We start from the raw sequence: 23,873 nt of genomic DNA, 5'->3' as shown, positions 1-23,873 counted from the left end.
TGCACCCTCAGCAAGTTTGCAGATGACACCAAGCTGAATGGTACAGTTAGTTCACTTGAGGGACGGGATGCCATCCGGAGTGACCTTGACAGGCTTGAGAAGTGGAACTGTGTGCATCTCATTAAGTTCAACAAGGCCAAGTGCAAGGTCCTACAACTGGGTTGGGGCTATCCCCAGTATCAATACAGACTGAGTGATGAATGGATTGAGAGCAGCCCCACGGAGAAGAACTTGAGGATACTGGTGTACAAAAAATTGGACATAAGCCAGCAACGTGCACTTGCAGCCCAGGTGGCCAACCATATCCTGGGCTGGATAAACAGAAGTGTGCCCAGCAGGTGAAGGGAGGTGATTCACTCCCCGTACTGTGCTCTCATAAGACTCTACCTGGAGTATTGCACTGACCTCCAGGGTTCCCAGCACAAGACAGACATGGACCTGTTAAAAGTGGGTCCAGAGGAGGCCCATGAAAATGATCAGAGGGCTGGAGCACCTCTCCTATGAAGAAAGGCTGAGAGAGTTGGGGTTGTTCAGCCTGGAGAAGAGAGGGCTCCAGGGAGACTTTCTTGCAGCCTTTTAATTCTTAAAGGAGGCTTACAAGAAAGATGGAGAGTCTTTTTACTAAGGCCTGTAGTCCTGTAGTGACAGGACAAGGGACAATGGTCTTGAATTGAAAGGGGGTAGATATAGATTGGACCTAAGGAAGAAATTATTTACAATGAGGGTATGAGACACTGGAACAGGTTTCCCAGAAAAATTGTGGATGTCCCATCACTGGAAGTCTTCAAGGTCAGGTTAGATACAGTTTTGAGCAACCTGATCTAGTGAAAGATGTCCCTGCCCATGCAACATTGGACTAGATGACTGTTAAAGGTCCCTTCCAACCCAAACCATTCCATGATTCCATGTTTCACTGTATGTTTTGCTAAATGTACCATAAACACGATTTAGGATTAACCTTTGCTCCACATACAACACGTGCATGCATGCCCTACAGATTTCAACAGCAATGTTACAGATCGCTGTGCCAGTGGAATTGAAGTCTACAGAGAGCTCTCTGGGGATAAGATGTGCAGGTCCATAATTCCTATCTTGTAATCCATTTTTCCCCTAAGTTCTGGCAGTATTCTCACTGGATTCACAGTATTCTCATAAAACTTTAGCCTTCAGAAAAGGGTTTTTTGAATCTGTTATGTCTTCACTGTAGAGATCACACAACGCATACATTGTTGTCTATCAATTCTTCCACCGCTGGCGACTAACATGATATTTCTTCAGCACCTATGGCAGCTAATGACATAGGAGAAGCTGCATTAGTACAATTATCAAGTATCTAGGTTATTTTGGCAAATGCCACTGAGGACATGTACCATTCCCTGGAGGCTGCAACCCCTGTAACTGAGCTGACAGAGCAGAACACCATGGATCAGCTGGGCTGTTTCATAGCCCAGCTTCCTAACTTAAATTGTTGATGAACCAGGGCATCAATTTTTTTTTATTTCAAATGGCTGAGGCAGAGGTAATTTGTCTCCTCAACAACTGTGATGTTTGGTGGTTAGCTCCAGGAAAGGAGTGGTAACAAACAGTGGGAGGTTGTAAAAGCTTAACTCACCTCAGTTCTTTGCTCTGTGACTGAGTCAGAAGCCTCTTCTTTCAGATTTCTCAGTTGCTGGGGAAAAAAAAAAAGAACAACCCTGCTGGCATTGCAGGGTCCAGCACAATGAATGTGCACAAGCCTGAGAGTAAAACACCCTATTCCAGAGTCATCCTGCAGGTATCCCGCGCAATTCAGTGCAGGATGTCTTAAGGAAAAGAGATGTGGTGTGTAGCCACAAAGGTGAAACAGGCTGTGCCTTAACAGCACGCTGTGCCTTAACAGCACGCTGTGCCTGATACTGTTTAAACAAAATCCTGCCATAAAGGGATTTATTTACAGTGTTCGTCATCTCAATGAGCAAGTAGGGAACAGGTATGCAATGTGTGCAACAGAAAGAACAAACGCCAAGTATCTTCTGTAGAACAAAATTTCACTTTAAATTGTTAATTAAGCTTTGAGTGCCAAGGTAGGAAGACGGAGGAAGTACTATGGAAGGAGCCTGGTTTACAAGCAGAAAGCCTGTGTTGTTACAGGGCAGGGACCCACAAGTGCGGGAACCACCCCTTCACAGTCTGACAGCTCCTCTGCATGGCAGGGGGAGGCATTTGGGCAGCTTTTGTGTATCACTGCAAACTGATGATATTAATGGCACATGTTATTGCAGAAGGGGACCTCTCTTGTACCACATTGGTCATAGACGCATCATTTTCTGTCCTTACTGTAAAAAAGTCCGTTACTTCCTTTTATATATTTATGGCACCCTGATATATCTGGCATTTCTACCTTCTATTGCTAACTTCTGTATATTTGGGCAACATTTGACAAGTGAAACAAAAGGTAAAGGAGAAATCTGAGGATTTGGTCACTGAGGCTTTTGTTAGTCAAATACAGTTATCACTGGTTTTCTTATCACACAAATGAGAATAATATTTTAGAATACATTTATTAAATCCTTTGTTCTTTACAACTATCTGAAACCTTATAAAGGATGGCAGAAGCTGTAGAAATTCAAGTAATAAAACTATCACAGTATTTTAAGAAGACCACAAGTACAAGTCTCCAGCTGGGTTCTGAACAAGCTTCAAAACCCACAGAGAAGGGGGATATAAAAGATGTGAAGAGAAATTTGACTGATAAGACAAAAGAGAATTCCTGTCTTGCTATGGCTTGTCAAACTTTTGAGATTTGAGCTACGAGGTATGGGGAACTTTACATACTGGTCTCTTAGTTTTCCATTGGTAATATTAAAGCAGAAAGAATTTATTCAAATTAAAGAAGTCTGATTTCTGAATCATCAGCCACAGGTTGAGGATCTGCTTGACGACTGTGTCAGATGATCAGGCTATAAGCAAGCATCGGCTAGGAAACGGTTCTTTACCAAGATCTCTCTTAGTTGGGAGTGTGAAAGCTTTCAGATACTCTATGCAACTGCTTTCCCATGAGCTACATGTCCACATCTTCCACTGATGTAATTACAGTAGCAGTTTGACAGTTTTCACTCTCTAAAGCTCTAGATATTCCAGCTTTAAAACCTCTGCTCAGATTTCTTTGTCATTCTTCAACACCAGATTTATAAGACCAAATCAAAAAAGCAGAACAGTAACTTAAACCTTCTATTTCTTATAAACAACAAGAAGTTCCAAGATGAAGAAGAATGGATGTTTGGAAGTTGAAAAAGAGGGGATACAGAGAAGACATTTTTTGAAGCATAATTTAATTTGCTCTTCTCACTAATGACATAAGCTATTTTATTGCCATTGCGTTTCAGTGTGCACACTTGGGGATACACTACAGTTCAAATTGTTATTCTGGATCTTTCTTAATTATTATCACACTTAAGAAAAACAAAATTGTATACTGCAGCTCTTTAAAACTTCCACCTATAAATTACTGAGTGTACACTGCTGCGTAGACAGCCTGGTATGTGCTACACAAATATAACTGATGACTTTGTCTCAGATTCCAAGAACAACTGCAGACAGGACATGGAGAAAACGTATTTGTATTTTCCTATACCTGTGTTGTAGGGTTTTTTTCCTTGTTTTAATTATTTGTCCTACAATTAGCACTTGTCTATATGATAGAAAACAACTAGAGAAGAAATCTGACTGAAGACCTGCAAGTCATTGGAGGCCTTGAATAACTTGGTGCAACACATAGGTTTGGTATATGGTCTGGACACAGCAGGAGCCTCATAGAAGGATGTGTAAGTTTGGGTGCCCTCTCCATGATTCCTTCTGTCCCTTAACCATGAGAGAACAACAACGACCAAAATCAAATATTTTTGTCCTTTCTATATGTCCACCAATCTGCTGCTGGGATTGATGACCTCAGATGCTCTCAATCCTGAAACCAAAGTTTTCTTTAGGCATTAGAAGCAACGTACTGTGGGTAGTGTTGAAAGCATTGTAGAAACAAATTGGTGGAGCGCAGGGCAGGAGAGTTTTCCAAGGAATAAACAAGCTAAAGCAGGAGGCAGAGGGTCAGACTACATAATCAGAATGATATAACGGCCACTTTCAGAAGCAAAATATGTAAACTGTCCCACACGTACAAGACCTTGGAATCCCACTGCATATACCAGGCACCTCCACGAGATGATTTGTCACACAGCAAAGTGCCTTGAGGCTCATTAGTCTTTCAGAAACTAAAATGCAGATTTCCCCGTGTCTTACATCAAGCAGTACTTTACCTGCTTGGTAGTGTAAAGCAAAGGAGGATTGTATGCTGGTACTTGGGTGCTCCAAGCCAGGTTTTGTCCTGATTTAAACCACTGAAACCTCCTATAAAGTGATGTAATTAAGCAGACAGAATGAAGTCCAGCGCAAAATATGCATTTCGCTCCCAGCCGCACCACTAACTCAGTGAAAACTATCAGGCAACCCCAAACCCTGCATCTAATTTCCCATCCATAAAATAAGATTTGCCTGAAGATCAGCACTTCTAGCCCTGCCTCGTGCTCCTCCATCAAACTTCGAGTGTTTGCAACCGAACCCATGTCTGGGATGGCCTGTGCCACAAACCGCTCTCCGTTTTGGTTTTGGTTTTTTTGGTTTGTTTGGGTTTTTTCTTGCTGTAGGCTTCACCTGGCGCTGCCACCGCTCCGGCCCGCCACCCAGCCCGGCCCGGCCGCGGTTCCGTCCCCTGAGGCCTCCGGACACGCCGTGCCCCGGAGCGGGACGGGCGAGCGCTGCCCTCCCGGGGCAGGGGCCGGGCCCCGGCTCGCCCCCGGAGGCCGCCAGAGTCCCGGCGGCACAGCGAGGCAGGCGGGCCGGGCACGGCACACGCCGGAGCCCCTCCCGCCCCACAGGTGGTGGAGACAGCGCGGGGCGGGGGGAACGGCCGGGAGAAAGCGCTTCCCTCGGCTCCCGCCATGGCTGCCCCCTGACGTGCTCTCGGCGCTGGCCCGTGTTCCTCCCACCCCGTCCCCGCACCGCTCCACCCGCCCCCTCCCTGCCGCCCTCCTCAAGCACGGCGGCCCGGCGGGAAGCGCTGCCCCTCCTCTCCCCGCCACCCCCCGGCCGCCTGGCACCGCGAGGGCGGGGCGTCCCTGGCCGGGGGCAGGCCGCAGCCGCCTGCCCCTTCCCCCCGCTGCCGTGGGGCCGGCGCGGCGCGGCCGCCCTCCACCTGCTCGCCGCTTTTGTTTGGGGACCGGGGCTGAGGGGGAGGCGCGGCCGCCCCTGCGTGTGGCGGGGCGGAGGCAGTACGGCCCCGGGGTGACTCGGGGCTCACGGCCCCTCTCGCCGCCGCCTTTGTCTGGCAGCTGGTCCGGGCTGCTCTCCTCTCCTCTCCTCCTCGCCCTGGGGATCACGCTTCGGCACTGCCCGCTTTTGGGGAGGGGCGAGCGGCTCCCCCGCTGGGGAAGCCCGCCGTAGAAGGCGCGTTTCGCCCTCTCTCGGGGCGAGGGGGAGGGAGGCGGGGGCGCCTCGCCTCGTCGCGCTGCTCCCGGCGTCCCGCGTTGCTCGGCGGCGTTTGCCCCGCCGCCAAGTTGCCACAAGTTGGAGCCGCCCCCCCCGCCGCTGCCGCCGGGCTCTGGCCTCGGCGTGAGACAATACCGCGGGCTGCGGAGGAGGAGGGGGCGGGCGGGAGCAGCCCTCTCGCCGCCGATGGGGCCGGGCTGGAGGGCGCTGCGGGGCGGGTAGGTGGCTCCGCGGGCTGCCGCCGGCTGGCGCGCACCGGGGAGCGGCCGGCAGAGGCGGGCGAGCCCCGGCCGCGACGGGCGCCGCTGGCGGCGCGGGGGCTCCATGGAGGAGGTGGGGCTGCGGAGCGGGCGGGAGCGGCTGGCCGGCGGGGACCCGCGGCTCGGCGCCGTGCTGGTGGAGCCGGCGCCGGTGGTGGTGATGGTGGAGCAGCGGGCGGCGGAGGGCTACAAGCTGGTGGAGGTGCAGCTGACCGGCGGGGCTCCCTGGGGCTTCACCCTGAAAGGCGGACGAGAGCACGGGGAGCCCCTCATCATCACCAAGGTGAGAGGCGCCGCGGGGGCGGGGTGGTGGGGCCGGCCGGCTCCATTTTGGCGTGCCCGCGGCGGTGACAGCCCTGCGGTGGCGGCGAACTCGCTCCGGCCGCGCCGCCCGCCCGCAGCCCGGGGCGCCCCGCGGGGCAGGGCGGCTGCGGCGGTGCCGCCGGCCCCAGCGCAGGTGCCGCCGGCCGGCTCCCTCACGGCGGTGCTGTGGAGGCCCCGAGGCGGCCGTGAGCGCCCGGGGAGCGGGTGTCGGTGGGTGCTGGGACACCCGCCGCCCGGTACGGGGCGCGTCCGAGCAGGTCTGGGGGCAACAGGTTGCTGGGCGCAGCCAGCCCCGCGGCTCCCAGCTGCCGCCGCTGCTGCGCCCCCTGAGCGCGGCGCCGGTGCCCGGCGGGGGGACCCCGCTGCTGCCGGCGCAGCCCGGGACCCCGAGCCGGGCCGCTCCCGCCGCGGAGGGGTGCGGAGGCTGCAACTCCCGGCTCCGAGGCGGAGTTTTCTCCGGTGCTGTTGCACTTGCGAAGTCAAAATAATTAGGGTAACCTTTTGTATCTGCCTCCTCCTTTAAACAAAAGGGCTTGTTGCTGGTGACCAAATCGCTGGTCCGAAGACGGGGGGAGGGGAGGGGAGGGGGAGGCCTCTGGGTATATATGCACTTTCTGGTTGTCCCTTTTTTTTTTTTTCCTTCTCTCTTAATGCTTTTTTCTTGTTTTTTAACTGTCTTGTATACTCACAGCTTTCATCTCAGTGTATTGGACATGAGTTAAAGAAATACATCAGGTTTTCTAGAAACTGTTTTTCATCTGGGTGTGTTTTAACTTTGGAATCCTCATCCCCAGTAATTGTTGGGGTTTGCTGTTAAGACAGCTTTCTTGTTGCACAGTGACAAGACATTAAAATAGATCCATATGTAATTGGGAGAAAAAAAATCCACATTAGCAAAGCACATTCTGCTCAGAATCTGTGGGAAAGATACATATGCTTTGTCTATAAGTCCTGCGGATTCTGCCTGTGCCCATTTTAGAAGTGCACAGAGAATGTCAGAGGTCAACAAGTCCTGGTTTATCCACAGCAGAAATTCTTCTAATCTTATTTTTCAGTTGATTTCATTGTGAGAGTTGTCTAGTTGGTTCCCTTCTTCCACCCTTGAAACAACTGCATTATGGACTTTCCAAGTTAGGACTTTTGAAACCATCTTTTCCTAAGATCTCTTCCCTGCTGCTGTTTTTCAAGAAACAACAGTCAGTGGCAGAAGATGTATATGCTGAAAAATTAGTCTGTGTCTGTCAGCCTCTTACCAGTACCCTGAATTACAGAATATCAAACCTGGGAGCATTTGAGGAAAAGAGAAAAGAGCTACTTGCTGTGTACGTACTAGCTATCAAGTGCCAAATCAAGCATTTTCAACTTTCTGGTGATGGCTAATAAGTGCTACATCTGAAGACTGATCAGTGATATTTATTCATAATGTTACCTAGGTATTAAGTAACTGGCTTAAGTATTTGTGGCATGAGGATGTGGCTGTGGTATGTGGAGAGAAGTGTCTGGCGATGGGAACCTTGTAAACTGGGTCTGTTGCAAGGAGTAATTAAGTGGAACCATATCCTTGATACCGCCTGGAACTGTGCTGCTGTGTGGAAGTGAAATCTGTGTCTACAGGTGCTGACCTAGGAAGAAGAGGCCTTGGGTCTGAATTTCAGAGTATTTTCATTTGCTCTTGTTGGATGCAAGGGTATAGAACTAGTCTTGAAAGCACGGTGTGGTTCTCGTGTCCCCCCGTGTCCCCAGGACTATAACTCCTTAGCTGCAAAGCCTTCCTCTGGGTTTGGCCCATCCATCTTGGTGTTAGTGGATGGTTTTTTCTGCACCTTTTCTAGTGGTGGCAAGCTACTGAGAAGAATAATTTCATACTGGGTGGCTGCAACACTCCCTCCTTTCAGCAGGAGATGTAAAGTTTGTCTCTTCTCAGCTGAAGAGAGCCCTGAACTTGAGTTACCCCCTTCCTGAGAACATGTGGGGATCACTGGGCTCCCGCAGAAGGGGAGATGCCATTTTACCTGCGCTTCTCCTCTCCCCGCAGCGTTTGCTGTCCTTTTTCAGGTAGCCTGTGGCTGCTCAGTGGGGGGGGGTCCAAAAAAACCCACTGGGCTGAATCCTTCAGGATATCTGTGGAAAAAAATCCTGGTTTTGTGGATTCTAACTGTGCTTATGTGTGAGCTGGTGATGGAGCTCTGTCTCACTCTAGTCCAGGGTGGCTCTGGGGAAGTGAGGATGGATGACGCCAACTGCCACTTTTTTAAGGAGAGGAATGTGACAAGGTGTGAATGGAGTCTCAGATAGCAGCTACTTAAGGGGGATTTCTAAAATTCTGCCTGTCTCCTTTCTTACCCTTGTCTCCAAAGCAAGATCAGCCTTTGAAGAAATTTGCACCTCTGTGTAAATGCTGGGAGGTCTGTGGTGTAAGAATCTCCTGCTTTTCCCAGCATATATGTCACAACTGTCATAACAGCCAGAAGAGTAGCACCAGAAAATGCTGTAATTGAAAAATCAGTGAACAAGTGTATGTTCATTTTGCAGCACTTTCTGTGTAGCACACCTCTTGGGTGTTCGTTTCTCTGGTTGTGTGGCTATTTCACTTGCTGACAGGAAGGGCAATTTTTTGTTCCAGGTATCATGGGGAGAGTCTAGGGCAAGAAGAGCTGCAAACTCTGGGATTTTATTAGCTGGAAATCTAGTCAATTAAAGCAAGAGTGCCCTTTGATCCACTGAACTACCAATAAGCTGGGAGGGGGAAGGCATGCTGGAGAGGCGGAGAAGTGTCCGGCCTCAGCAGGGGGACAGGGGCGTGCTCCGCCGTGGAATGTCGGGAGGGGAGGTCCGGCCCGGGGAGAGGGCAGCCCGCAGTCACCCGCTGGAGCCCGCTGCCAGGCCCGGCCGCCGTGGGCAGGCCGCCCCGCGTCAGGGTTGCATTTCTTTCTGGAACTGAAGCAAGACTGGGAGAAATAGTCCTGAACCAGATAGGTAGAATAAGAATATCGAGCTCACCTACCAGGCGGAAGCCTTTTTTTTTTTTTTTTTTTTTTTTTTTTCCCCCCTTGCCCTTTTTGTTGTTGCTGCAATAGGCACAGAGAAAAAAAGGTGCAAGATAGAGCTTGCTCAATCTTTAAACATAGCTGGTCTTCTAAAACTTGCCCCACCCGTGTGCAAGTGGTGTTCCTAACATCTAAGCAAAAAGTCTTTTAGCATTGTCGTTCTGTTGCTTAGTATTATTTTTACAATGTCCCTTTAAAAAAAGTGGTTTATGTTGTTTTCTGAATCTCTACGAGTGTGTATGATAACATTCAAAAAAAAAAAATGCCTGAAGGCAGCTTGTTCTTACCTAATTTGACATCTTGAAAGAAAGGATCAGCTTTTTATAGCAACGTCTTATTTCAACAGAAGGTGAAACGACAACTTTGAGAACTTTAATTAGAAGTCTGTTTGGTTTTTTTCCTCTTTTTAAAGGGAAGTGATACTGGAAATAACAAAACTGAAAAGTCAAGGTGCACAAGTGTGAATCTTGTGAAAAATCTCCCATAGCTGCATTATCTTAATTACTTTTACTTTAAAATGGCTCTTATCTGAGATGCCCAACTTGTAGTGTCAGTTACAGCATTGATTGTGGGTGATGGATAGAAAGTCATTTCACTTCGTGTACTAATAGTATCCTTAGGAACTCTGAAGTTGTTCTGCAGTCAGTGTTCTTCTTACTACATTAATAAATATGAAAACATAGTTTAAGATTGATGTGTCATTTAAATAAATTCTTCTGTAGTACCAGGTTTACAAGGGCCTACAACCATACCTCCTCAAGCTATGATCTCATTGCAGGTTAATCAAGGCTGGGCTTGGCTGGTATTTCGGCAAGATTTCCAAGTGAAACCTGGACTGTTGCAAGAAGTTTTGTTGTTGATTTAGTAGATAGAGTTCTTGTCTCCTGAATCAGTGCTGAATTCATGCCACAGCTGGAGGTGGTGTCTTTCAAGAAGCAGCAGTATCAGACAGACTCCGAACCTTTGTTTATTTTTCTTTATTCCATTGCACTTTCCTAATGTGCTCCTGTCTATGGTTAGGTGTGAACTGTAATTTGTTTAACCTAACAATTATTTAAATTGTATAAAGGAATGCTTCTCTATTAATTGGCTGCAGGACTTCTTCATCTGACTTGTATTGATGTATTATTTCAATAGTAAGTCGAGTGATTACTGTTTTCAGTAAGTCATTCTCTTTCCTTTGGCTTTAAACATATAACCAAAGCAATTGCTTGCATTGCTATACCGTAACAATATTTAGAGGGGGGAAGGAAAGAAGCTTTAATGGTGCTGTATACAAATTAATCAAAAAAAAATACATTTTCAAACATAAAACCAGTTGTTTGCCTCGAGTTAGGTGTTTGAGGTGAGCTGCCTTGCTTGTAGACATTAAGACTTGTTAAACTTGGCTGTGAAGCTTGATGTCCAGAAAACCAGCATTTAGTGGTAATCCTGGGAAATTACTGACCACTTCAACATAAATGCAGTCATTGTGTAAACAGCTGATTTGTAAGTTATTAGGAGCCATTGTGCTGTGGCTGAGAGTTAGTTCTAATCAAGGTCTCCATATCCTGACAAATTTCATTCACTTCCTTCAGTTCTAGAGAGGTAATACATGAAGGAGTATTCATTCAGTTTTATTTTCTATCCATATTCTCTCAGTCATCAAACCCAAGCAAAATTACTGACCTGTACGGACCATAATTTGAACACATATCTTAACCTGCAATTTTAAAAGAATGTATCAAACCTCATTCTGTATTTTTTTTGAAACCTTTTTTCGACTTCTTAACTTACAAGAAGTATCTGTTGTTTGGGGAAGATTGGTCTGAGTTGAACTTGGTGCTGTTAAATTTGAGAGTTGAGATTCTAGGAAATATTTATATATTAGAATGAATGTTTTAGGGTTTAAATAATATTATGTAGCTATTTATCTTTTTTCCTTGTCAAAGGTGTTGATTTTTTTCAGTGCTATAGAAACTGTTTTGAGTGGTGTTTGCCTTTGCGTCTGGTTGCTACATCCCAGGTCTCTATTATTGGAAGAGGGGAGTTGCTTTGCAAGAAGATACTATTGCTTTTTGGTTGGTTGGCTGATTGATGAAGGGAGTGCTTTCAATGGCTATTGAATGAGCTTTTTATTATGACTGTTAATTTACTGATGGGATGGAACACACCACACTCATATGTGGTGTTAATGGTCTGGCTGTGGAAGTCTGAAGCTTCAGAGCGGGTTTTATTGGCAAAAATATTGACAGTTGAAATGCCACCAGTATTGGAAACAGCATTGTAAAGCTATCTTGGATATTGCTACATGTGACTACATCCTGTGTAGGGAGTTGAAATGAGCGGATAGGTTAAAAGGCTTGCGACTTGAGCTGTTTCATGTCAGTTGACATGCTTAGAAGTCAATAGCGTGAGAGTGTAATTTAAGAAACAGGGTGTGTGCACTTGCAGTCCTGAAATTGCAGTTTTCCTTTCTGCATTTCACACTACATTTCAAGACATAAATGCTCCTGAGAAGGAGTCAGAATGGAGTGTTTAAAACCATAACTAAAACTTGCTCACAACAAGCAAACTTAAAACTTTTGGAAATACTGGTTGCTTACAAACTGACATGTTTTTCTCTCCTCTCTGTTTCCCTGTTCCAGCTACTTAGGCAAAAACTGTCAAATCTGTAATGATTTTTTTTTGTTTTAAAACAAAATACAAAAACATTCATGCCTATTAAGTCTGGCATGGGAATTGGTATGTTCTGTGGGAACAGTTACCACAATAGGAGTTAGCAAGAGTGCCTGTTTGAATGTTTATTAATTTAGGCTTTTTAAAGGACAATGTAAACCTCTCTGTTAGTGACTGATACTTTTTAGTATGAATCTTGGATGCTATCATAGGCATTAACATAAAAATAAAAGACTGGCAAGAGACCTGTAGTTATTGCATGCTGTTGTCAGAGGATTGTCACTAATGCCATTTATTACCTAGCTATCCATCATGCTTGTGTCTTTTGTTTGTTTGTTTTAAGAGGAAAAAACAGTGTGGGTTTGTGTGGTGTTTATGCATATGCTATATATGTTTTACTCAATAGACTGTATGTATGTTTTTTTTCCCTGCAGAATGTGATTCATTGTGTGTTCTCCCACTTAATGAATATTTAAAGTATCAGAGTGTGGAAAGAACAAGGTAAATGGCAAATGAAACCTGGTTATGAATAGATCGGAGAAAACAACTGTTTAGTAGTAACCAAGCCAATATTGCATCATATATGTGAGCTTTTTCCTTCTTGAGCAAAGCCATTTGTGTTTAGTCCTTCTATGCATCTGTAATCTATACAGAGAATACCCAATATATATATAGATTTATTCTGTAGGTCACTTTATTACAGAAGTTTGAGATGGGTCCCAACCATTAAGCAGATTTCTTTACTTGCTGTATGTTTAAGAGATACAGTGCACAGAGGAGTTTCCCAGAGAGGTAAAGTAAAAATTGATGCAGTTATACTGAGACTTAATCTGTTTAATCAACATAGACTTGCTTTATATTGTCTGTGTTTTGAGCCTATTTGGTGTAAGGTCAATTGAAGGGGGGTTTTAATATATACATAAAGAAAAATGTTCTAAAAATTACAAACGTCTTCCTGCAGGTTTGGGTTTGTGGTTTTTTTTAAGTTTATCCTTAAGATTTTGGAAGCTTTCTAATTGCACTTAGCACAGTCTTTCCAGTTTCTTAAAGGTTATGCAGCAGGTATGCTGTGCTGTATCATCCCCCCCACCACCACCCCCAAGAATATTATCACCACTCTGGTGGTAAGTTTTTAGGAGTTCTAATTTGTGTACTACTCGTAACTTCACACATATGGTCATATACAAGCAAGGTGGATATTAAGGTTTATGGAATGGGCAACTGAATGCTTTTTGGTAAAATGCATTCATTCAGTGATAGGAAATGTCTAAAAGGTTTGAAGTGTAACCAGTTTTTAAATGCAGCTTGATGTACTTGCAGAACATGTTTCTGTCCTTCATATATGCTTTGCCAAGCAGCAGACTTCTGATGGTGTTCACCCAGACTTAAGCTAGGTGCTTAATAGCAGTAGGTATTTTTGGAAAGTGATTTATAGTGTTTAAATTAGACATCAATGCTCTGAATTGCTTTCTGAAGGTGCCTACCATTTGCTGTCAGCTGTGAGAAGCTGAGGAGGCCAGTGGTTCCTTGACACATACCTAGGTGCCTGCGTAGGTACATGTAAGATGAAATATACTTGAGCAAGATTATTGTCTGTGTATTTGCAATGTATATGGCTATACCTAACACCATTGGAAAATTCTTTATTTCTCCAATTGTGCTTTGCTTCTGAACATCACAAGAACATAGCTTTTCAGTTTGATTTATCAAGCTCATCAGGGCAGAGTCGTAACCTACCAAGGATGATGACATTTATGAAGTTAGAAGAGAACTTCCTTCCCTCCCTTAAGTCAATACAGTATCAGTATTCAGTCTCAGTAACTTGGGGCATTCTTGGTAGGTGCAGCTCGGGTCATGAAGATGAGAGAATGGCTTCTGCAACATAACAAGTTATTGGGGGACCTTTTTAGTGGCCTTTGTGTGTACCTGAGGGTCACTGTGGCGTGCCAGACTCCCAAAGGCAGAAAGAGCTGACTGGTGAATGCTGGAAATGCAGTAAACTGCTGCCTTGGGAAACTGAATAGCTTTTGTCAGGTACACAGTTCTTGGGTTGGCTCTGAAGGTAGAAACAGATGGAGAAGAGTGATGATAGAAAAGAGGTGGACATTTCAAAGTTCTTCTGAACCCTGGTGAAATGGCAAAATCAACTGAAAGCTTTAAGCTGTTCAGGCAGAGGCACAGTAACATTGGCACTGAGGGGAGGGCTTCACGTCCTGTGTCCCTATACTTCACCTGCCTCACCCCATATAGAAAGGAAGCCTTCCCCTCTGCCACCAGCCCAGCTCTCTCCCCCTTTAGATCCCTCTCTCTCTGTTTCTAAATTACTAGATCAATTGAAATATTTAAATACTTATTTGTCCACATCCATCAACTCTGATATATGGATTAGGAAATACGTTGTCACGTTTCTTAGGTACAGAGTTTCTAAAGGACTGTACTTAGTAAGGAGGGATTTCAAGGGTATAGAGTAGCCTGTTGTTCAAGGGTGGTACAAAGGGCAAAAAATAGTGGCTAAAAGCTGGAAATAGGGAATATATGGGGACCTCTGCTACAGTGCTTGAGAGTCTATGTCCCTTTGGATAGCTAGGAACATGCAATTTCATCCATTCCTGCAGTCATTTTTTTAGCTGAATGACCTTCCAGAAGGAAGATGGATCATGATCAAGGGTCCTCTTGTTATTGTGATTGTAGGTGGCCTTATCAGATGCTTTCTTTGCTCCAGTCTCTTAGCTATTCTGTCAGTCATGTTTCTGAGATCTAGACCATTTCTGTACTCACAGTAGTCTAGTCCTTTGCTGTGTGTTTGTGTCCTCTACAACAACAGGGTGTTTAATGTTCTGGTAATAGTAGGCAGTTATCTAAGCAGCTTGGCAGAGGTTGTAGGAATGCTCTTGCTGGTGAGTGAAGTTGAATTTAATTTGGTTTTGTTGAAACTGTAGCATAACCTGATGAAATTAATTCAGAGCTGCTTTTTTTTAATGGAAGTGCATGAACTTCATTCTGTGGTGTGCTTTTTTTCTTTTAAATGGGAAAAGATCCAAGAGAGCCTTTTAAAAGGTCCAAACACCTTAATTTTAGAGTAAAAAATTCTTCATCCTCAGTCCTCTATTATGTTCTGTCTGCAATTAATTTGCAGTCAAGTCTGAATAGTTGAACTAGGGAGAGATCTGTCAGTGGTGAGCATGAATACGACAAATATGTTCAAAAGTGGATCACAGGTACCTACCGCTGTACTCAAAATTGCAGCTTCAGTACTTTTCCTCTTCAGTAAAATAGATGATTGTTCTCAAAATCCCTTCACGAAGCTATAAAACCAGATTGTTTTGGATTTTTTTCTGTCTCTTGAGATGAAACATACTTTTTCATATACTTGCTTTGAAAGCTTCCAACATAATCTATGAAACAAAGAAGTATCTCTCAGTTTCCCAAATACATATAAACTATTCAGCGTTCTTTAAGAAATAAACCTCTGATTTGGTTCATTGACTAATGTAAAAAGTTACTGTTGGGGGTAACAATACTTTATTTAGAAGCTGTGTATTTTTCTGTAAAATACTGTAATCTTTTAGGATAGCATCATAGAAACATGATTTCATGGTAAAGGAAGCGAAACGCTTCCTACACAGTATCAGTTAGTCATCACTGTTAATTTTCTTAAACAAATTAGATGCAAAAATGAGTTTGTGGGTGTCTAGCTGGGTGATATCTGATATAACAAATTCTCTGAACTCTGATGAGTATTTGGATTCTGGATATGAAATCATTACAGTACTGTAAATTACTTTTTCCTCTACAAATACATACTTTGTTGATCCTGCAGAAAGGAAAACATTAGATTTTCATTAGAGACATTTGGAGTTGTCTTTTTTTGTAAATGGAATAGCAAAGCATCTATTTCACAGTCATTCATTTAAAGAAAAGAAAGATGCAAACATACTGTGTTGACATAAGGTAGTGCTTTGTGGGTGTTTATATGTGGAAAGAATTTTAAGATGATAACGGAAAACTTCTAAACAGTGTATGTAACAGATACATAGTTAAATCAAGATTTAAGAGAAATGTACACTTTCAAAATCACCTTTTATAAACAATTTGTAATCTTTTTATACATGATTATTTTGGTGAAGTGTCTTCATTTCTAAATATAAAGGCTTCTGTAAAATTAAAAAGCAGTATCTTATTCCAAGGCTGGAAGATGTTATATAAATAATGGATTCTCTTTAAATGCAGCTCTAATGCTGTAAGGTGATTTCTACTTTCCAGAAAATTGGTAGGGCAACATTTTAAAGTTCTAAGGTAATTTTTTTCCCCTTTTAAACTATGTATTATTAGTGTGTGCAAGTACTTTTGTTTTTCCTGTTCTTTTTCTTTTCCCCTGTTTTTTAAAAGGGTAAAACTCAACACAACTTGCTTCGCTGCTTGTAAAACTTAAGCTACAGTGATTTATGAGCAAAATAAATTCTTTTCTACAGTCTTTACCTTCTGGGAACTTGATGCTTTTCCCGACTGCTGGAGGAGATTGCTATCAAGAGCAGGGAGGAGGGCTGCACCTTTCCTGACACCATGGAGACCTGAGGAGTTTCTGTGATTGCTCAATCTGATGTTAGGGAGGGGTGTAAGGCAAGTCTTTTGTTGCACAACTGAATTTCTTCTGGCTGATTAATGAAATCTTCATCTTAAAAAGTATTGTAGCTGTGACCTGTTATGTCATATATGTAGGTGCTTAAAATGTGAGGGTGGCGAGGTATGTGGTACTTCAGTGCTGGTTTCCTTCTGTGAAGCCAGTGGTAAGTCCTGAGCCTCCAAACTTCAACACAGAACCCAATGAGACACAAGGAACTGGAGAAATGTTAGTGAATTGAGAATTGGGAGATGATGTAAATTATCTCTTTTGCCACAGGTTGCTTGTGTAACCTGCGTGGAGTCGTATGGCATCTTTGCCTCAGTGTCTGGTGTTGAGTAGGACTAACAATATTTCCCTACTTCACAGGAGTCTGTTCCTCATGAAACAGTCCTGACATGGAAGAGCTAAAGTAGTATGGTGAAAGAGCCTTTATGGGCTTCTAGTAAAACCCATAACCCAAATACATGGGTAAGTCCTAGGAGTACATAGAGTTGTCTTGAAAGTCTATAGTTGTGCGGTTCGGTTGGGAATAAATTCTTCACAACAGAAAACCCTGCTTTGCGCTTGTGTGTCTCCAGTGTTCATCATAAATGGTGTCCTGAAGTGTACAATTAGTCTCTTTACACAAAATTGAACCTGCTACCTACTCAAAATGCACAGATGCTCTCAGTGCCTCAGAAAGGTAGAAGAGATGGATGGAGTGAGAGGAAAAAAAACCCAACTGTAATGTGGACTTCTTGTATGAAAGGTCAACCAGATATTTGAATCAGAGATTTGAACCTTTTGTTAGCAGTAAAGCTTCATAAGGAAATATGGTTTTGTAGCCAAAACACATGTCCTTGCTGACCACTTGAATTTCCTTCAATTTCTGATGATGACCTACTTAAAGCTCCTTGATAGAAATATACTGTCAGTGGCTTGAAGACTGATAGTGAACTTACAGTTCATCATCATCTAAGGTGATAGCATAGGATACAAGTTTCAGCAGAATGAAGGGAACAGGTACATATTTTATTCTAACTGCAGAAAAACTTAAAACCTTAGTTTCTTCATCTGCACATCACCAGCGCTAATTGGAGGCTACTGTTTGCTCCAATATATTGTATCAATGATTGGTACAGTCGCCCCACACTTCATCCTAAAGAATGCTGGGCTAGTGTAGACTGTCCTAAATCCAGGGCCTGTAGCTAAAGTCAGTAGATCTTCAGCAGCCTAGTTTTATTTTGCTGAAAGCTGACTGGGGAAATGTTGCATGAGCAATTCAATTACCCGATTAGAGGGAGTGGAGAGGAGCAGCAGGGAGTGGCAGCATCGGGGTGTACAGTCACACGCCCCACAGTGACTTACAGGCTGTAGTCCAGCGGACTTCCAGTGGAAATTAATTTGAAGTATGGAAATAATTTTACAAAATAGGAGATAAGCATGTATGACTTTTGAATGTTCATTAATGAGCAGTCTGAATCAAGACCTGTACTCTTCCTTCATCCTGTGATTTTTTTTACAAAAAATACATCCAGCCTCTTCTAAGGACAAAATGGACATAACTGTTATTAAGATCAGAGTAAAAAGAAAATGGTTTTGCTTGTTTTAATGTTTTGCTATCAAAAAAATGCTTGTCATTTGGACATCAAGGAGAGCATGTTCACTAAATCACACTAAATTAAGTCATGACACATTACAGCTAGGTCAGGTTCTGTTGTGAGTACCTTTTTGTCTAAAGGCTTGGAATTTTCAGGGATATTAGATTGATGCTGGCTGCAGTTTGTTATGGCCAGATTTTCTTCTCTTTGATTTCTGGGGAAGTTTCTGTGAGGACATTTGTGTGTAGCTTGTTTTGATATGAAAGAAAAAATTGGTTATATTCCCTTCAATAACATACTGCTAAGGGTTATTACTTTTGAAAAATGTTTTTTGAACTTTGGACTGACAAGCTTTCTTTTAGATTTTTGATTTGTTTAACTTTTGTGGCAGTTCCATTGCTAATTCAACTACTACTTGGGTGCTGTAAAGCTGCATCTAGATCTAGATTGTTACAAAACATTTCAAGGAAAATTCTTCATGTGTGTGTTTAACTCCAAGATTGACTTCCACAGTTGCAGTCAGTGTCCTGAAAAGCAGCTCCCTTCCACCCTGCAAAACCAATCAGTCTTTAAGCACTGGACAGTAATTCTCGTTAGCATCAATTGATGAGAGGAAGGAGAAAACATGCTGTTTGGCCATGAAATTTGGCGTGTTATCATGTATGGTTGTAAGGAGTGTGGGCTAGGGTTATATATGTAACACTTAATTACAGAAGTATTAAACCATTCTACAGAGTGATTTGCTCTGGAAATTTTGTATTCTTGTAATATGTTTTGTGCTTGTTTGCTTTTAGGTTGGTTTATATGGGGTTTGTTTGTTTGTTTGTGGGTTTTTTTTGAGACAGTGAAAGAAATGTTGTATCCATGTAATTTTATCAGCTGAACTGCAGTTTTCCAAACAGGACCAACAATAGGTTGTTGTTTCCTGTGGGGGTCAACACTAGAAGGTGACTTGGGTACATTGCCCACCAGGTTTTTCTTTTGGCAGGTTTCTCTGCTGCCTAAGGTGTGTTCAGACTCAAAAACTCAGTTTCCAGGTTCTGGAGGGAGTGTGCTGTAATTGCCTCTTCTTTCCAGTGCATGTCTCAGCCTTTTCTGAATTTCCTTCAACCTGTTGCAGTTTTACCTCTTTCTTACCTAGAAGTCTTTATCATTCTCCTCATGAGTGGTTCCGGGTTCAATTCAAAAGACAAAATCTTCTTTCTTTACCAGTTTCTCTCACCCTGTTTCTATCCCTAACTCCAGCTTGGTTTGCCTTTTTCAGCCACATGCAGTTTGGCTTCCATGGCCTCCTTCCCTTTCCTTTGGCACCTCTCTGCTTAAAGCTGCAAGCCTACAAAATGTTCAGCATGGGGGATCTCCTCACAGGACTTGCAGCTAATTGAAAAGTCTAATAGCTGGACTCATTCAAAGGTGTTTTAACTCCACTGACATGAGGCATATATGCACTTAGTCAACTATGTGTGTATCCCAGATGCTGACTTCTGCTTTTGCTGAAACAGGGGTCACTAGAGTGTTTTGCTTTTTAACCTAAGCATTTATTTCTTCATTTGTTTCTTGGGACTGGATGAACCATTTCAGTTTAAATCTAAGAAAATCGAAGGTTTGAGGCTGATGTGCACAATGTGCCTGACTAAATGAAGTATGGCAAATTCATCAACCACTGAAAGAAAATATCTTGTGATGGGAAGCATCAAACAACTCTGATTAGTGAAGTGGTTAATACCACCTGTGGTTAATTACTGAAATGAATCTTAGAGTAAGATGAGGACTTAAGGCGATTTTTGTCAAACCACGGCTTAGATTACTACTTTATTAGAAAGGTGTAATATGGACATAAGAGCAACAAAAAGATGTCTGCTTGTTTGTATTGAAATTTATGGTACAATGAAGAGGAAGTTGAGAGCTTGCAGAGAGAACAATTGTTTTTGTTTTTGTAGTTGTGTTGTAAGTTCATCAGTCTGCTTTTTTAATTCAAAGCCAGAGTACACATAACAGACAGTGACCTGAGAAAGTATCCCGTGAATACTGGTACACAACAGAGCACATTGTTTTTTTCTCTACCTCTGTGACTCACAAAGCTAAGGCGTCTCATCCAACTTTGGTTATGAAGAGTGTCTAGGAAGGTTAGTGGATGTTTTGTGGTGTTTGATGATAGTTACCCAGGTGATGATTAAATTTAGCAAAGCCCCAGAAGAATGTGTCTTCTTTCTGAGATACTCTGAGAATTATATCCTCTTCTGATTAGGCTGTGAGCTGAGGCAGGAAGAGAATGATGTAGTACTTATGCATTTTAAAAAGCAGAACTAGCTTTAGTATACAGTGACAGAAAAGGAATTTTCCATTCTTGAGCACATATTATTTAAAGCTTGTGGTTTTGGAAGGAAAGCAGGAACACCTTATGACCTCCAGCACATTCCAGTGTTTTGTTTTTGAGGTGTTTTTTTGTTAAAAAAAAAAAAAAAAAGTGACAGAGTGCATTTTGGTTTTACCTGATTTATGTTCACAGATCCATTTCCTGAACTGACTCAACTTCTGATGATGGATGCCAGTTTGTTCAAGAGTTTCAAGATTATATAATTAAAATTAAATCTTGACGTTCATAAGCTTTATTTACTGAGTGCTGGACCTCTGTCTCAAAGCACTGGAAAAAAACAACCTGTAAGCTGTATGTTCCAGCAGTTCTTTTATATTGTGCACATGGGATGGGAGCTCTCTTAGAAGGCAAGAAGAGCCTAAGATAGGCAACCATGTGAAGTTTAAGATGAAGTACCATCATAAAAAAGGGTGACTGCACCTTGTTTCTAACATCCAAGAACTAACGCAGTCACCATAACTAGGTGTGTTCTCTAATCTGGTGCATGATAGTGATGCAGGCTTCCAGTTTATTAAGAGGATGTTGAAAATTGAGTAGGGTGCTAGGAAGCAGCGTAACAGCTAGTTAAAAACTGGCAAGATGTATTTTACTCAAGGAAATTGAAACACAGACCAAAATTCAATAGATTTTTTTTTCAATCTAACATGAAGATTTGCCATATTCAGAATAATAGTAGTAGTTTCTAACCCAAAGAGTAAAGTTCTAAGGCACATTGCTTAATGTTTTCTGTTGCTTCATGTTTTTTTGAAGGTACTTGCTTAACGTAAAGTAAGTTATTTGGCTCAGTGTCGGTGTACTTGGAGGAAAATAGATCAGAAGTAAAGCTGGATTGTGAACTGACAGACCCTTTTATTATTCTGTCCATTAACAATCTGAAGAAATAGAAATGGACATTGGGATTCCAAACAAAGCTCTGAGGTGTATGATGGCAGAGTAAGCACTAGCAAATTGCAGGTTCTGTAATCTATACAGCGTTTAAGTAGTCACAGAGGAACTGAACAGTGAAACTTTTGACTGATACCATTCAGGTTAAGTACAGGAAGAAATGGGGTTTGTTTTGTATTGCATTGTGTTTGCAGGATACTTAAATGAAAATATGCGGCTTTGTTAGTAGTTAAACACAGCTTTGAATCCCTGTGTTTCCATGATCATAAGATTGTTTATATAAGATATGAGATCAGGTCTTACTCTGAAATAGTACGGTATTTTCATTTTTAAGTTAAACTCCAGATGACTTTTGAGATTACAGTGGTTAGTGTTGGAATTTCTTCAGTCATTCCTTATATTTTATCTGTTTTCTTTTTTAAAGGACAACAGTGTCCTCAGTAGCTCTGGAAAAATCAGTGAGACTAGTTATAAGTTATAATTAAATTATTCTATTTAATATGATATCTCTATATAATGTATCTGTATTTTTGTATTATTTCCTGCTCCTGTCAGTGATTCTTAACCTTATGTTTAGTGTCATGTTAGTATTTGGAGGTAAAACTTTTTGTAGTTTTTTCTCTGAGGTATAGAAAACTTTTAAATCTGCCCATTCTCTTTTCAAAGGGACCATCTTAGCAGTGAAAATAAGGCTCTTAAAATATTTAGGGTTGAAAACAAAATTGTATTTATATCTTAATTTGGATTTCTTAGTTTTCTCATTACTTATACACTGGCTTGAATTCCTTCTGATAGTTTGGTGCACTGTCCCTAGTGATGTGTAAATATATCTGAATCATAACTTGTTTTAAATGAAAACAAAAGATGTGCTGTGCACTAGGTACAAGAACACATTGAAAGGTCTTTGGTACTAAGGTCTAACAAACCTTAGTGACTGTTGATTCCAAGATACTCCCCACATCAATGGAGGCCTGTAGTTTTGTGAAATTCTGTTGGTGCACATCCACTTGTTCATATGTCAGGCTTTTAATTTCTGCTTTTGAATTCAGATTATTTCCAGGTCCTAGAAAATGACCTATGTAATACAGATGATAAATTGCCTTTGAAAAACAGATGCCTAAAAAGATGTTGACCTTTTTTTGCTAGATGTTGAGCAAAATGAAATCTCTCTTTGCCTGAAAAATCTGTCAGCTGCAGAATTTTTCTTGTGCCAGTTACTGACTTGTCTGCTTGTGTTCCTTGGAGAAAATTGGAAATGTTCATTGCATATTGAAACAATAAAACGGTGTGTGTAAGAATCAGCTTGTATGGGTTGAATTGGTACTAGCTTTTTTTCACCTGCAGAGCACCTTCGAAGATGTTACTCCTTGAAGCATGTTGGCAAGCAGTTCAACTAAGATACTGCAAGTAGTGGCGTGGTAGTAGAAAGGAATATTTGAAGCAGACAATATCAATTCAATAACATACCAGTATTGCTCAAAGATAAATTAAGTAAACACTGCTTATGGGATTTTATAGTACAAGCAGACTATCCTTTTTTTGAAAACTAAGTCTGGTCCTTCTGGTTCATGTGTGCTTAATGTCAAATATTGTCTGTCTTTTTTGCCAGCAGTATATATTCTGAGTGGAATATACCTCTAGAGCCCTCTACTTCTTAATATGGATGGATGGATGGATGGAGTAACCACTTCTGTAAGACTGCATAGCTACTGTCACTTAAGAAAAATGGCCAAAAAGGTGTGGAAGCAATCTGTGACATTGCCACATTCATTAGTTTGTGAGTGTTGATCCACCTTCGGGGTTTCCACTGAAGATGGTAGTGGTATAAGCGTCAGACTTGATCATGGATTTGAACCCTTGTGCAACTACTTGCAGCCTTTTGCAACTACTGACTGTATCTGCTAGTGGTGGCTTCCCATCTTCCTAAGAAATGCCAAGTCCATGAGTAATTGTACAGCATAAGGCATGGTGTTCTAAAAGATGGCCGTTTAGCAAGAAAACATGTGGACACACATGTTCTCTGGTGGTGTGAAATTTAGTTTCATTTAGCAAAATGAGATGTAGCCTCTCCACTCTTACGGATAGCCCATGTGGATCATAAACAAGAGTTAAAGCATAAGTTTGTCCACTTTCACTTGGTGTAAGCAATATACTCTGTAGTCAGTAGGCTTCACAATGAAAATTAAACAAAAACTATTTGAAGAAAATGTTGAAGTGGTTTGTTCCCTTATTATGTGTTTTGAAGATGGAAGTGTAAATTTCTTCAGCTTGAGCCTGAGCTGTACCACAGGCACTGGTGACAAGAAACTTCAGTTTATTCTGCTGAATCCTCTCCGATTCCTGTCCGAGAGGAATCTGCTTGCCTGCCAGACCAACACTGTGCTGGAAGCTGCCTGAAGAATACTATAGCAGACTTTCTGATGTTTTATAAATATGTGACTTCTTGAAGGTGAAAATCTGTGCTCTCTTATTGGAAATGCTCAGCTACACAGCTGTGGGATTTGGTATGTCATGTTTTAAAGAGAATTCCATGATTTGCTCGGGGCTAGAGACCTGAGAGGATGTGCAGCAGTGCTGGAGGTACTTACACAAGATCACAAT

At 42.6% G+C, this 23,873-nt stretch overlaps 1 protein-coding gene across 4 annotated transcripts in view; it reads left to right on the top strand.

Annotated features, from left to right (window-relative positions):
- The first annotated feature begins 3,110 nt into the window (after positions 1 to 3,110).
- The window catches only part of SHROOM2 (shroom family member 2), a 131,280-nt gene continuing 110,517 nt past the window's right edge, over positions 3,111 to 23,873 (top strand). For 3 of the 4 annotated variants that reach the window (XM_080376909.1, XM_080376908.1, XM_080376911.1), the window contains exon 1: positions 3,111 to 6,060. In XM_080376909.1, coding sequence (XP_080233035.1) covers positions 5,842 to 6,060 — 219 coding nt within the window. In that variant the 5' untranslated portion in view covers positions 3,111 to 5,841. Of the gene's footprint in view, positions 6,061 to 20,839; positions 23,010 to 23,873 lie in introns of those variants that run through there. The other variant, XM_080376910.1, reaches the window with a different exon arrangement.

Source organism: Falco punctatus (genome assembly GCF_963210335.1).
Source record: "Falco punctatus genome assembly, chromosome: 2".
In the NCBI taxonomy this organism is placed as follows: Eukaryota; Metazoa; Chordata; class Aves; order Falconiformes; family Falconidae; genus Falco; species Falco punctatus.
The sequence above is the reverse complement of the archived record's forward strand: the minus strand, read 5'-3'. Positions and strand labels throughout refer to the sequence as shown.